This window comes from Streptopelia decaocto (assembly GCF_964273445.1).
Source record: "Streptopelia decaocto genome assembly, chromosome: 17".
Lineage (NCBI taxonomy): Eukaryota > Metazoa > Chordata > Aves > Columbiformes > Columbidae > Streptopelia > Streptopelia decaocto.
Window position 1 is genome coordinate 10,912,365 of NC_138672.1, and position 13,850 is coordinate 10,926,214.

The window sequence follows — 13,850 nt, forward strand, 5'->3', positions numbered from 1 at the left end:
GAAGCAATACGCAAGAACACAGATAGGAGCAACAATGCTTGAAAAAGAGTGATCATACACACCTCCTCGAGGTTTGTGAGTTCTCCTTGTAATTTCTTTGCATTAAATAGTGAGGACAGTTACAATGCCACAGGGATGAAGGCCTTGTTAATAAATATGTAAAATAAGGATTTCATTGTACTCATCTAATTTGCAATGAGAAAAAGGACATAATTTCCATGGAGAGAGAACACACGAAAGCAGAGCTCAGTTTGGAACTTGTTTTGTAAAACGAATTGCAAGGATGGGAAACTACTCCAGCACCTCAAGGTGAATTTCTGAGTTAGTTACTGGGCACAAGAGACCCTTTCTGGGCAACCTGCTACTGTACTTTCCCCCCCCCCGCCCCCTCCAATTGAAGCAGCAGATTTGAATCAAACATTTTTAGACTCAATTCAAATTCAACAAGAAACAGAATATTCTTCTATTGCAATTATTTTACTGACTGATAGTAGATCCTTGGAGTAGATCCCTGAATTACTTGTGAATGAACACCAAAGCAAAATCTCTTAAGCACTTCAGAGGTAGCTCTTGAGTTCAACGTCCCAAGGTTGGTGTGCAGAGACGAGAACTGGTTAGGAGTGATTCCAGGATCTGGCACCGTCTCTGCATTGTTTAAACGCTCCTGACAAGTGCTCCATTGTTTCTTAGCCATGTACACACTTCATTTCAGTAATTAGCTGTCAGAGCGGGCCCAACAGCAACTTAGTATTGTCTGCTCAAATCATATTAATGAAATGCAATCCACTCAAATGTCCGGAACGCGTATCTGTAATTGCGTTAAACAGAGAGGCTGGGGACATGAGCAACTTCAGCTTCTGAACAGGGCATTATGATCAAGCACGTTAGTCCTTTATCTCTCAGGGATCTGACAACCAATTAATATTACAGGGCTTCCTATACAGTAATAAGGACTGATGATCCAACATTATTTTAATTTTTTGTTTTATGCATAAAAAGTGACTTTTCAGACTCTGGGATATCAAAGTGAAAGCTGCGTGTAACATTTGTGACTACAACATCCTTAAAGAATTGCAGGTTGGAGTATTGAAAAGGAGATCTTGCATTTAAAGATTCAGCATCTGTGTGTTGAAGCCTAAATGTAGAATACTCGGTGTATACACGACACAGAGCATAAGTAAAATCACATAAAACCCAAGATCCTTATCAGATATATCAATTGGGTTTTAAGACTTCTTCTGTGACTATTGGAACCCAAGTTCCCAAAGAATACAAATACACTTCTGGTTGGAAGCGGATACTTGTCAGGCAAGTCACGATACCATTTCCTCCATTGTCTCCTGCCACCATTGTCTCCATCCACCATTTCCTCCTGCTCCCCACCACCAAAGGCTTTTCCAAAGGCCAGAATTTGGACAAGATGGAAACCACATAAGGGAAATACCCTGTGGGTATAAGTCTTTGGAAAACTTTCATGTCAGTTATGACTGCAAAGTTCCTATTAAAACTTAATTAAAATTGAGCACAATAAGCTGTGACAAGATAATGGATGGGAAATGTAGCTTTAGGGCAGAGTGGGGATATCTGGAACTCTGGCTAGATGTGATGCTTTATTTTTGGTTGTGTTGGCAACTATCCTTGAGATTTCTGAAACACATCTTAATTATAATGATCTACAGAAATTCACAGAAGAGAAAAGAACAGCACTGCATTTCAGTTATGTCCAGATCCGTAACATATGCCAAATAAATACGAGATTTGTAGGACTCCAGTACCATCTAGTCCTTAGTTTCATTCACATATCAAAACCCACTTTTTTCCAACTAAAAAGCCCGTGGAAGTCCCTTCCAAAGCAATAACTATTTTGTGACTTATCTGAAAATAGAATTAATTGATTCCCTCACAGAAGCAGAAATTCTTTGCATATTGTTTACCTCCACAGTTGAAGATAACGATCAAACCCAGTGTCACCCAGACCTGGAACACAAGTAGGCAAAAGCCTTGGGAATGATTCTGGCTTAGGGAAATCAACTTATCAGAGGCAGCTTCTTTGCTCACGCTGGAAACTCATTTTCAGAGAGCTGGAATGCAATTTCTTCAACACGTAAAGGAGAACGCACGATGCAGTGACATTTGGAAGAGAACGCATACTCCAAACATTAGCTTATAATCCCCAAATGAGGGGATGCAACATATGTATGTTTTTAAAACTTTGCTCAAGATGTCCTCCCTGTTAATTGGAAAGCCACTGCTCCAAACCAGGATCTATTTATCATTTCATATATACGTTTGGGGAAAATATTTACATACCTATTACAACTAAAAATTTCTTACCTTAAGCATGAACTTTAAGCATGAACAGCCATTTAACATGTTTTAAATTTTAGGCTAGAAACTCAGGTGACAGCATTCCCATTCTTCAACTGCCCTCAAGTGTGAAGTAGAAAATGTTCTTTTATGTAAAAATAAAGCATCTTGAGATAAAACTATTCTTTATTTTTCATATATTCTTAGTGAAGAATGATGAACTTCACCCACACAAGACAGCTCCTGAAGAAAGGCAAGCTAATCACGTTTGCGATCCTTACAAATGGCTTCATTTTCAACATTAATCCTCTCGAAGAAAAATGTTCTAGAGATACAGATTTTAACTACTGCTTGGAGAGCTTTGCCAAAAATAATTCTTGGAAACATCTTTCTTTTCATGGAACAGCAGGAGTAAGCAATGTACATGTATCATTTACAGCTTTTCCAGTGCAAACCAAACCACCCGCGTCTCCGCAGCACTTGTGGGGTCTGCTCCGAGTCACTGGGTTACACCTAAAGCCAAACAGGGTGCTTGAAGAGAGTCACATCAACCACAAGTCTTACATGTTTAGAATCAGCAACATAAATGTATGTATATATAAAACAGGCAGACAGTTACTCATATGAGATCTGCTAGAAAATTTCTCATTGCATAAAGCACAAAACTAAATACTGCATCAGAAATTATTCAAAAGAGAGCTCCACTTGGACACAAAAGTAACCTTTAAGGAGTTAAAATGTCCTCAACTACAAGTCAAGTTGAAACTTATTTAATTAGGTTCTGTATTTGAAAAAATGAAATAAATTCTTTCATTAACTAAACCAAACTCCCTTAAAGGCAACAATATGTTCCCTCTCTGTCAGGACAGAGCGCAATGAAATCTTTATTTTAATTGGGGTTAGCTAAGGGGCCATTTGGCTTCAGATGCTTTGTTTATCAGCCCTAAGCTTTACAGCTTAGCCAGTACTTGAAATATTTTATTACAGAATGATTTCATTAAAAAAAAAACACGCACACCCCCCCGCCTCCCCCGCCTTTCCAAACAGTTTTATAGAGAGATAATTTTAAATGTGCGTTTTGAAAAGTGGATGCCCCAGTCAAAGGTATCTCAAAAGAACCCCCCGATTTCCTTGTGCATTATTATTGTGATCCAGGTCTCCTTTACAAACGCCCTGTGGGATGGTTTCTGCATCGTGCCCTTCCCTAAGCAACCGGGAAAACGCGGCTGCAGACAAAGGTCTCTGGGTGGCGAGGGCTGCGGGAGCCCCGCGCTCACCCCGCACACTCACCCCGCACTCACCCCGCACTCACCCCGCACACTCACCCCGCACTCACCCCGTGCAGATAAAGGTCTCGGGGTGGCGAGGGCTGCGGGAGCCCTGCACTCACCCCGCACACTCACCCCACGCTCACCCCGCACTCACCCCGCACACCCACTCCGCACTCACCCCGCACACTCACCCCGTGCAGACAAAGGTCTCTGGGTGGCGAGGGCTGCGGGAGCCCCGCACTCACCCCACACACTCACCCCGCACTCACCCCACGGTCACCCCGCACTCACCCCACGGTCACCCCGTTCCACGGCTCCTCACAACCCCGCGGCCTCGGCTGGGGCAGCGTTTCCGAACCCTCCCCGCTGGGTGCGTGTCCAGCCTGGAACCAACTGCGGGAAGTGCAGGTGCTGCAGGAACGAGGGAGACTCTGCAACGGCTGAGAACTCGAGACCAACTTTTTGTAAAAACAAAAATCACACTGTGTACAAAAGTCCATCGAGGGCACAGCTCACTTCCCATCCTTTTCCAAACAGTAACACAGTTACTGAAATATTACGGAAAAAGAGGTGTCATAGGAATGGACAGTGAACAAGAAACTACAAAAATCACAGCCTCAGTTCACTCCAAACTGCAGCTAAAATTAATGAAATTACCCAGAATAATCAAGCTTTGGCTTATTCCTTTTTAAACCTCCAAGCCTTAGGAGTGTTCCTAAAACTAAAATAAAACCAAAATCAACCAGAAAACACAGCTCCAAACCTGACTTCCGCAAACGAAATACAGTATTATGATATTTTAATATTCTTTTCTCCTGTGGTATCACTAAAATCTGACGTGTCGAAGAGACGTATCTTCTCTGTGCTGTTCCCTTGTGAGCGCTATAATCAAATGAGCTGCTTCTGCAACTTCTCAGCAGGTATTTTGATTTGAGAGTAATCACAGTTTTCTCTACACTCTTTATAAAATTTATGTCCTGATCATCTAACAAATAAGTAAAAGACTTAAATTGACATCGGTATGTATACTTTTCTCTATCAATGCAAACTAATTGTATATCTCTAAACAAGAAAAATGTTTATGAAAAAAAAATCTAGTGAATATACCAACTATTGAGTTCAAAGCAAAGACACCACATGTGTCTAAATAAATATCAAGGAAGTGTCAGAGGTAAATGAGAAGAGACCAGGTGAAGTGTGTGTGATGTGTTAATTGTATTCAAAAAAATAATAGAGCAAGACAGAGAAGCTGAACTTCCAATTATCATAATGGTATCTAGTGCACAACACATTTTCAAACTTGAAAGAGACATTTGAAACCATCGGAATTCTGAGCAGAATACCCCCAGCTGTGTGCTGCAGCAATCGCACACGCCGTACACGCAGTTTATTTGAATACCAAGTAAAGTTACGACTTACAAAACACGTATTTCAGTCACAATAGAATACCTGTCATTGCCAAAAGCTGCTACTCACTGAATGAAAGGAACAGAAAACAATGAATTAAATTAGCCAAAGATAAGAAAAGACGGAGTCTTTCCATTTGATGTTTTACTAGACTAAAGTAGCGTGTTTTGAAGAGCCCTTCGCAGAGTTCGTATTTTTGTGCCCCCCAAAATAGAAGAAAGAAGAAAAAGGTGGTTCCCAGTGCTAAGTTACATTTTTGCTTATATGGCATTTTGGTCACTAATGCTCTGCCCACACCAAAAGCAACACATTTGTGAAAAAAGCTGCCCAGCTCTCTGCTGAGATGCAAAAGCCACAGCAGAAAAGGGGCTCAGTCCCCTCCACATCTTCCCTTCCCAGAAGCCTTAAGCCTGGGGTGGGACACCAGGAGCCCTGCCTGGAGCCACCAGCACCACGACCACCACTCACACTCACATGGGGTGTGCTCAGCCCCTGCCCGGAGCCACCAGCACCGCGACCACCGCTCACACTCACACGGGGTGTGCTCAGCCCCTGCCTGGAGCCACCAGCACCGCGACCACCGCTCACACTCACATGGGGTGTGCTCAGCCCCTGCCTGGAGCCACCAGCACCGTGACCACCGCTCACGCTCCCGTGGGGTGTGCTCAGCCCCAGCGCAGCACCACGATTTCTCCATGTGATTCCAAAGAAAAGGACAACTGGGAAAGGCAGCAGGTCTGGAACATGCTGAGCTGGCGGCTCCCTCACGCATACAAACGTCTCGCACCGTCTTTAAGCCTGTAGCGTTTCCAGCTTTCATTGTATGAGCTCTATCACCTACCCATGCAAATCATTGCAAATAATTTTGATTTACTGCCCTTCACTTTACTCTTTTTGTACCGTAAGGGTACAAATTGTATGCTCCAATTCATACACAATCTATAATGAGCATGCTGAAAAAACAAAGTGGCTCGATTTATCTATTATGAAGCTCTATTAGTTTGTTCCTGATTAAATATTCTAATTTTTATCATTAATTCATCAACTTTGCCTGCTACTGGATTCTACTGTAGAAATCCAAATACCAAAATCTCTTCTACCATCTCTTTTCAGGGGAAGTTGAAGTTCTGTTCAATGGTACAGCAGCTCAGTCTAGCGAGAAGGTAAAGTGCGCTCGCTCCCTGCCTGGACGGTCCGCTGGGCTGGGGGTTCCTGTGCTTCGGTTTGTGCTCTGGGGGTCGTTTGGTTCGTTTTTTTCCTTCTCTCTCTCTCTTTATTTTTTTGGAGGGTGTGTTGTTTTGGTTTTTTTTCCCTAATACTGAATGCAACTTATTCACAGCTCATTTAAAAACCACACAGTCACTGAGTGCCTCACACAGAAGCTGAATTCATCGGTCATGTTATTTTACGCTTGCTGTTTGTTCACTTGCTTCATTGTTCTACTCTAAGTCCCCTGCGCTTTATTAGCTCAGGAAATATCTTCAACTTTTCCTGCATGGCGGCATTTGCACACTGCTTCATTGCTTGCTGAGGCTGTGCACTCTCAATTACAAGTAAAGTATCAGGAGAAAACCCAATAAAAACGCAGGCAAAAGCCAGCCTAAAACACACAAACAGCGCTTGAAACAAATTGAGGAGAAACAAACACAAGTGTATAAAATAGCACAAAACACAGAGAATCAGGTGTGAAAGGCAGAGACAAATAATTTATCAGCTGAATATACAAGTCCTTCCACAATAAAGCTGAAGTACCAGGGAGCTGCTCTGCACCGTACAACCTTCCCTGGGCACAGTGGCCTTTGAGCAAAGCTGCTTTAACTTGTGCAGCCACAGCGAGTGACCCTGTGCAGTCTGAGGGCTGAACACGGAATTTCTGCGGAGCCTGCGAAGTTATTTACACAATGGAACACGAGATGCTTCTTCTCTGCTTGCTCACGGGTTCCAGCCAACTACGATACCACAAAACCTTAAATGTCAGCATGGGGCAGGTAAACACCAACCATCTCAAGAGCAGCCCTGTGAAGATCAGCACTCCAAAAACCACGTTCAAAGGAATGTCACGTTTCTGGTGTTATTGCTGTCGGTGCCCTACAAGGGACAAAGCACACGGGCCCTGCTCTGGGCAATATTTCTAGGCTGAAGTCCAAACCATTCCCATGCTGGTTTGTCTTTGTCCTTGGTGGGGAGGCACGTGTTTGCCTGGTTTGGTTTTGTTGTTGTGCTTGTAAGTTTTTTACTTTTACACATGATGGACAGGACAGTTTGCATCCTCTACAGGGGCAATGCCGTCTTCGGCAGAGGGTCACGCTGATTGTCTCAGATATTATTGCTTCCTACCCTTCTTTCAGCATCTTAGTTTCCTGCCCCTAGCGTGGCGTACAGAATTGCACAACAAGAGTGTGGAAATTACAAACCAGTTCTATTTACTACATAACAGACTGCTATAAGAGATTAAAGAGAATGTCTTTTCAGTTTCATTAACATATGTATATCTCAACAGACTTCAATGTAGAATATTAAATGCATTTTGAAGAACAGTAAATGCTTCTTAGAAAACCAGCCATTTTTAAGTGGCAAAATGGCAAAAGCTGAAACTTGTCTGTAGCAACTGAAATGCTCAGAGACAAAACACCACCAGGACTGAAGTGAAAACAAAAACCGCACAGAAAACAAACAAACAAAACTGTCTTTCCCCAACAGATCCTCTGCAGTCGTGACGCTGCATTCCGGGCGCTGTGTCTGCCAGAGCACTTGCCGTACATGGTAAAGCAGAACAATAGTTACAGGCAGTTTTTAAGAGGGATTGTCAAAAACTAACTTCAAATACCACAAAACGCAGAATCTTCATACTAGGGAAAAAAAAATCTTAAGTTCCAGTTCCAGAACATACAGAAAGTCAATTTATCTCCACTTTTATCATACAAACATCAGGTTTTACACGCTGCCAATGTCACTGTCATTGGCTACGCCCACCTGTTAGTAAAGTCATGGAGATGAGATTCAGAAATCCCCATCATTGAGGCACCACTACACTGGTCATACAGGATATATTTGAGACTTAACAGCAACTGAACAGGAAAAAAGTAAAGATGGGTGGGGAAAAAAATGTATATTAATTATACACCAGCACTAACTTGAAAAGCAGCACAACAAAACTGCAGGTAAAGAAAGTGCTTGATTTTATGTGCTTCCACTCAGTGTTTCACCCACACCTTGGGTGTTATTAATACATGTAACATTAGTGATCTTCCTTCTTCATTTTTACTACATATGGACAACCACTCCTAAAACCCTGACCTATCGAGACAAGTCTGGCGAAAGAGAAGGATCTACTCTGCATGCAATGTATAGCTTTAAAATATACATGCAGGGGGGAAAAAAAGCTCCACAAAAGATGGCTGAGTAGAGGAAGTAACTGGATCGTGGCAATTACTGGGACTTGGAACCAACTATTTACTCTTCCACTGAATAACTTAAAAAAATAATTCACCATGGCAACAATCATTCTTCATAGCAGATAAAGCATTGAATGCTACAAAGCCTTTTCAAAATGAATTATGCACCAGTATGTAACGTGCACTTTTTTATGTTACTGCACACACATTCCAACAAAAATTCCTTTTGGATTCAACTGGCATTTGCTTTTTCACTCTGTACCACGCATCACCTACTTCTCTTTTCTGACTTCTGTCCCACTCGGATCTTACAGATCTGGAACCGCTAAAGGAATTTATAGTGTTAGTCTGGGCAAGATCTTCAGAGAGCTGGGGAGCATCCCATGGTCCCTGGTGCTCGGTGCGGGTCGGGTCGGCCATGTCCCCGCGGGGCAATGGCAGCACAGCGGTGACACCGGTGTCCCCAGGAGGGGAGGACACAGCAGCACAGCGGTGACACCGGTGTCCCCAGGAGGGGAGGACACAGCAGCACAGCGGTGACACCGGTGTCCCCAGGAGGGAAGGACACAGCAGCACAGCGGTGACACCAGTGTCCCCAGGAGGGGAGGACACAGCAGCACAGCCACGGCTGCAGCACCGAAAGGGAACAGGGGATAAAACGATTCTCTAGAAAAGTCTTCACGCTCCTGGATGAAGGCGGGACTGCTTTTCACTTTTATCAAGAAAAAGTTGAAATACAATAAAGGAGATACTTTCTTAACTACACATTTCCTATGAAAGTGTAATGTCCCACACTTCCCCCAGACAAGACCTGGACGGGTTCATTCTAGTGGGAAACATCACAAACCAGAACACTATTTTCAAGGCACCTGCAAATAGCGGAAGTTACTGGCCATGTCCTTCCAGGGCTGAAGGCAAATTTCTTATTTAAAAATTCCCTCAGAAAAGTATTAGTCAGTAACAAGATGCTAAAAATAGTGTAATACTTTTCCGTATTTTTTTCATTTTGACACTGATTTCAGAATGTCCTCACAAACAATTTAATTACAGCGAGCCGCTGCTTTCGGGCAGGCTGCACGGCCAGGCCGCTCCTGCTCACCCGCGCTCCAGTGTTAGAGCAATTCGGTGCTGAACAAAGATGGTCTGTGAAAGCAAACCGGTTAAGTGTCGTGTGTGACCACTGGGTGTCAGCAGAAGAAAGCGCACGGCCAGCGCCAGGGAAGCACAAACCCGGCTCTCATCTCCCCGCACAGTTACCAAAACACACACAGCTACTAAGTACTATGAACACCTTTACACACACACAGTAATTATTCAGTTCTTTCTGTTGAAGATGACCTACTTCTGTGAATTAACTATTTAGAAGACGATAAAAACGTTCCCTCTGTAAATGGCAAAAAATCAGGAATTTAGAAAAAGGTGATACAAATAAAATGCTCACATTGGTGTCACTGTTAGTAATTTACGTAATATTCATAGATAACAATCTGCCTCAATACAGCCAAGTAAACACATTGCTTCTCATGTGTTTTCTGTACTTACTCGCAACAGAGGTTTGTGGAGACTGTACAGACACCACACGTGCCAGAAATTCTTCCCTACTTAAAATCCGGCCTAACCCAACTACAGAAAACACACACGCACAGTAGGACACAGAACTGAATCAGTTATTTTCTTACATAAATCTTATTATTGGACTTGCAGACTGTATTATCTGGATATGTTATTTGCTATCTGGACATGTTACGCACTATATTACTTACTATGCTCTTACTATGCTTAAGTATAATGCGAATTTAAAGTCCGCTCTGTGACACATTCTGGACTACACAAAATAATGAAAAACACCTTCAGACCATTTATGCCAAAAAGTCAATTCATATCAGATGAGATGGTTTATGAAATTAAATTGTCTTACGAGACACAAACTATGAAAAGCAGGAGAACTGCTGCTGCTTTGAATTTATTTCCCAATTATCAATAATTTCAAATGAACAGTCAGATTTCTGGAGTTACCGGACATCAAATACTAATAACTACATCATGTTTGGTATTGCTTATGCCCCATATTTATAACAACATGTGAGGGTAGTAAGAGAAAAAAAAACCCCACAATGATAAGCAAGCCAAACAGTTTATTCTAACTCCTCAGGTTAACTGTCTCTTGAAGTTGCGCTTTCAAGGGCTGTGCTATTGTCACTTGATTTCAAATGTTCATCTTTAACCATCTGGTATTTTGAAGGCTGGATGTATTTCCAGAGAACCAATCTAAATTTTGATTTTTTCTTCATAAATCCCTTAACTAGTTAATCTCACACACACATCCCGGCCAAGCAGACATGGATATTCCCAGAGTTGCCTGGCAACTCCTGGGAGGAGCATCGCGGAACGAGGAGACCTGTGCGGATGAAGGGAAGCCAGTGTCTCCCTGGCACGGCAGGACGGTGTACAGCCACCTGCCTCGCTGCCTCCAGGTCTCTTATTTATATGGACAACATTTTGAATACCTCCCATTATTTCACCTCAGATACCTCAAAAGCCCAGATGCTTCACTAGAAGCAATAAAACCCAAGATCAAATACAGAAAAATCCTTCTCCCACTCAGATGGCACTTAATTGTTGCTAAATAGAGATCAGCTCTGAACCAGAAGCAAGACATCGAATTTCCCTAACGGAGCATTTACCATCAATAGTTACAACTCCAGACATTCTTCCTATTTATGTAAAAGCACAATTTCTTTACTCATTGTACCATGTTCTTAAACTCCATGTTTACATAAATTTGCGTGTGTCATAGTTAAGCATATATTGTGTAAAAAGCCATATATGTTCTACCACCTTCAAAAACAATAAAATGAATACTCCGGTTATGCAGTGACAGAAAACGGTCAACCCTGTACTACCCTCCCGTGATCATTAACTTCTACTTTTTTATCATATTGTAACTGCAACACTCACACCTTTCCATTAGAAGTTTTCCTCCTGGGTGATTGATCATGCTTGTTGCACCTCTTTCTCTTTTGGAGACTGAACACTGTTTCCAGTGCTAGTCAGCCAAAGAGCCACAATGCTGACCTTAGTCAAAGCAGGTTATACCACACTTGGAATTCTTGTTAGCTTTGTTCCCAACACAGCTGTAGATTTACATCTTATGCCTACCCATTTCCTACTTACGGGTTCAATTTTCAGGGCGTTTCTGTAGCTCCCAAAGAAAGATGCTTGTGCTTTTAGAAACGCTCTCGCAACACCATCTCCAGTGGTTGTAGAGACTTTCTTCAATCTGTTCTTCAGTGCAGAAACCTGAAATCACACAACAGGTCTCACAACCAAAGCTGAACACACTGAGACACAGCTAAATGAAAGATGCTCCCACCACAGCCGCAGTTATCACTAAAAGTCACCTTGGGAATTTAAAGTTGAATTTTTTAGATCGAAAAGCATTACTTTTCAAGCTGTTTTGCTTCTCTGACATGTTTGGATTCTATTCAGAAACAAACAGGAAAAGAAAAGCTTCATTTCAACCTTTGCTCCCAGCCCAAACCCACCGTTCCTTGCTGCCGAGTTCTCTTCCACGGGCAGCCTGTGAAGTTCTGTGTCATTCTTGATTATAATCCATGAAAGAATTTCCGCTGAATTAATTCAAACATCAGACTAACAGAGAAACTGTTCTGCATAATCAGGCCATCCATCACCACCAAGGCTAAGAACAAATTCTAAAGGTGAGAAAAATTCGTTTGCCACAAATACTAGTTGGTTTGGGGTTTTTTGTTGTTGGTTTTTGTGTGTGTTTGTTTGTTTGTTCTTCTTTAAGGCGATGTTCCCTCATATTTCAGAGCCAAACTGAGAGTATTATGCACGCACAAGGTGGGCTCCTCGGCCCGCGTCTCGGCCTCCTCACAGAGGCGCCAGCCCCCGCCGCGCCACGGACACCCCGAGCCAGCCACGAAACACAACCCGCAGGTGTCTTAAAAGTCTCAAATTCACAACAAATTCTGTCCCTCACAGGGTCAGTCTCTACTCACGTTTCGTCTCCCTGTTCCTCAGGAGACTCAGCCCAGCCGTGCGGGCGCCCCGCTCTGCGCCCTCCGCCCTTTCCCGCCCGGGGTTCCCTCCCTCAGGCCCCAGCGGCCCTGAGGGCTCGTTACCGTTCACACACCCATCGCAGCCCAGCAAGCGCCAACTAAACACCTTTCTACGCAGGCAGAGTTAAAACTACCAGGGATCCAGGTTACCCCGGTGTTCTTTGTTTTCTGTGTACACCAAGGGCTAAAGATTTAGGGGATTATCTGTTACTGTTCGCTGTGCTTCAGAATTACTCACACATACAAGAAGGCTGTGACTTGGTTTGATGTCTTTTTTCCAGTGCTTACCGCTCAGTAACTACTGAAGTCAGGTTGTGTGTTATATATTGTTAGTGACAGCGTTTTTCTTTTCCAAACACAAGCTAGAAAAGGAAATATCAAAACCTTTCAAAGATTAACATCAAGCTTGCTGTACCTGTGCTACAAGCATTATAGGTTATGTTAAATCATTAACAAATAGTTATGCCAGCAGTAATTTTTTGGTGTTGCAGACAGAATGAGGACAAGGTAAGTTTTTTGAGGTGGATCTCCCAGAACATGTCACAGCACAAACCCAACAATCTGGGCACTGATTCTTGGAAGAAATTCGACTCGTTCTTCAGAGGCCGCGGTCACGTACGTGCAAACCCCACCTGAGGAGCTGCCTCAATCCGGAGGGACGGCGGGAACGCGGCTCCTGCGCCTGCTGTGTAGGTGTCCAGTATAGAACCCATGCTGTGCACTACATTTCCTTCTCTTAAAACTAGATGGTATATTTGCACTTGTGTTTAGCAAAACAGTTGCCAAGAGATTTCCTTTTACTTTGAATTCTCTGCAGCTTCTGTTGTAGAAGGATTTTCATTACGGTTATCTAGTATAACAGAAATAACCAAGAGCATGTCCAGCATTGTTTATAAATCTGAATGCCAATGATCCATGCATTAACGAGCCCATAAGCACTTATTAACATAACGCACGATAGCAGATTTAGTCTATCATGCCCGTAAGGTGAGCTCACGCCCATTCCCAAGGTGGCTCTCAGGGCGCTCTGTTGCTCTCTAAACCTAAAAGCTAAGTAATAAAAACATAAGATGTTTACTCTGGAATAAATGAGTACGTAAGACTAAGTTATACAAGTGGAATTATGATTGTTTCCTGCCTAAAGAGGCAGTAATACCTCAAAAAAAAAAAGACTGTGACCACTCAATATGAAGATTATTTCTAGCCAAACAGACACATATACATGCAGTCTACCCTGTTTTTAAAGAAGATTTTTATACTTCTGGCAGTTCAGGTTTAAAGGTCAGATTTAAACTATCACCATGTTTCAAAATGCAATCTGTGCAATGCAGCATAATGAAATGGTTCAGTAAAGGTGCTAGTGGAAATTCTTTTAATTAGGTCCAAGG

The 13,850-nt window shown here is 42.7% G+C and overlaps 1 protein-coding gene across 6 annotated transcripts in view; it reads right to left on the minus strand.

The window, feature by feature from the left end:
• Positions 1-13,850, minus strand: part of DENND1A (DENN domain containing 1A) — a 139,476-nt gene that overhangs the window by 40,205 nt on the left and 85,421 nt on the right. For all 6 annotated transcript variants that reach the window (XM_082067940.1, XM_082067937.1, XM_082067939.1 and 3 more), the window contains exon 13: positions 11,555-11,680. In XM_082067940.1, coding sequence (XP_081924066.1) covers positions 11,555-11,680 — 126 coding nt within the window. The remainder of the gene's footprint in view (positions 1-11,554; positions 11,681-13,850) is intronic.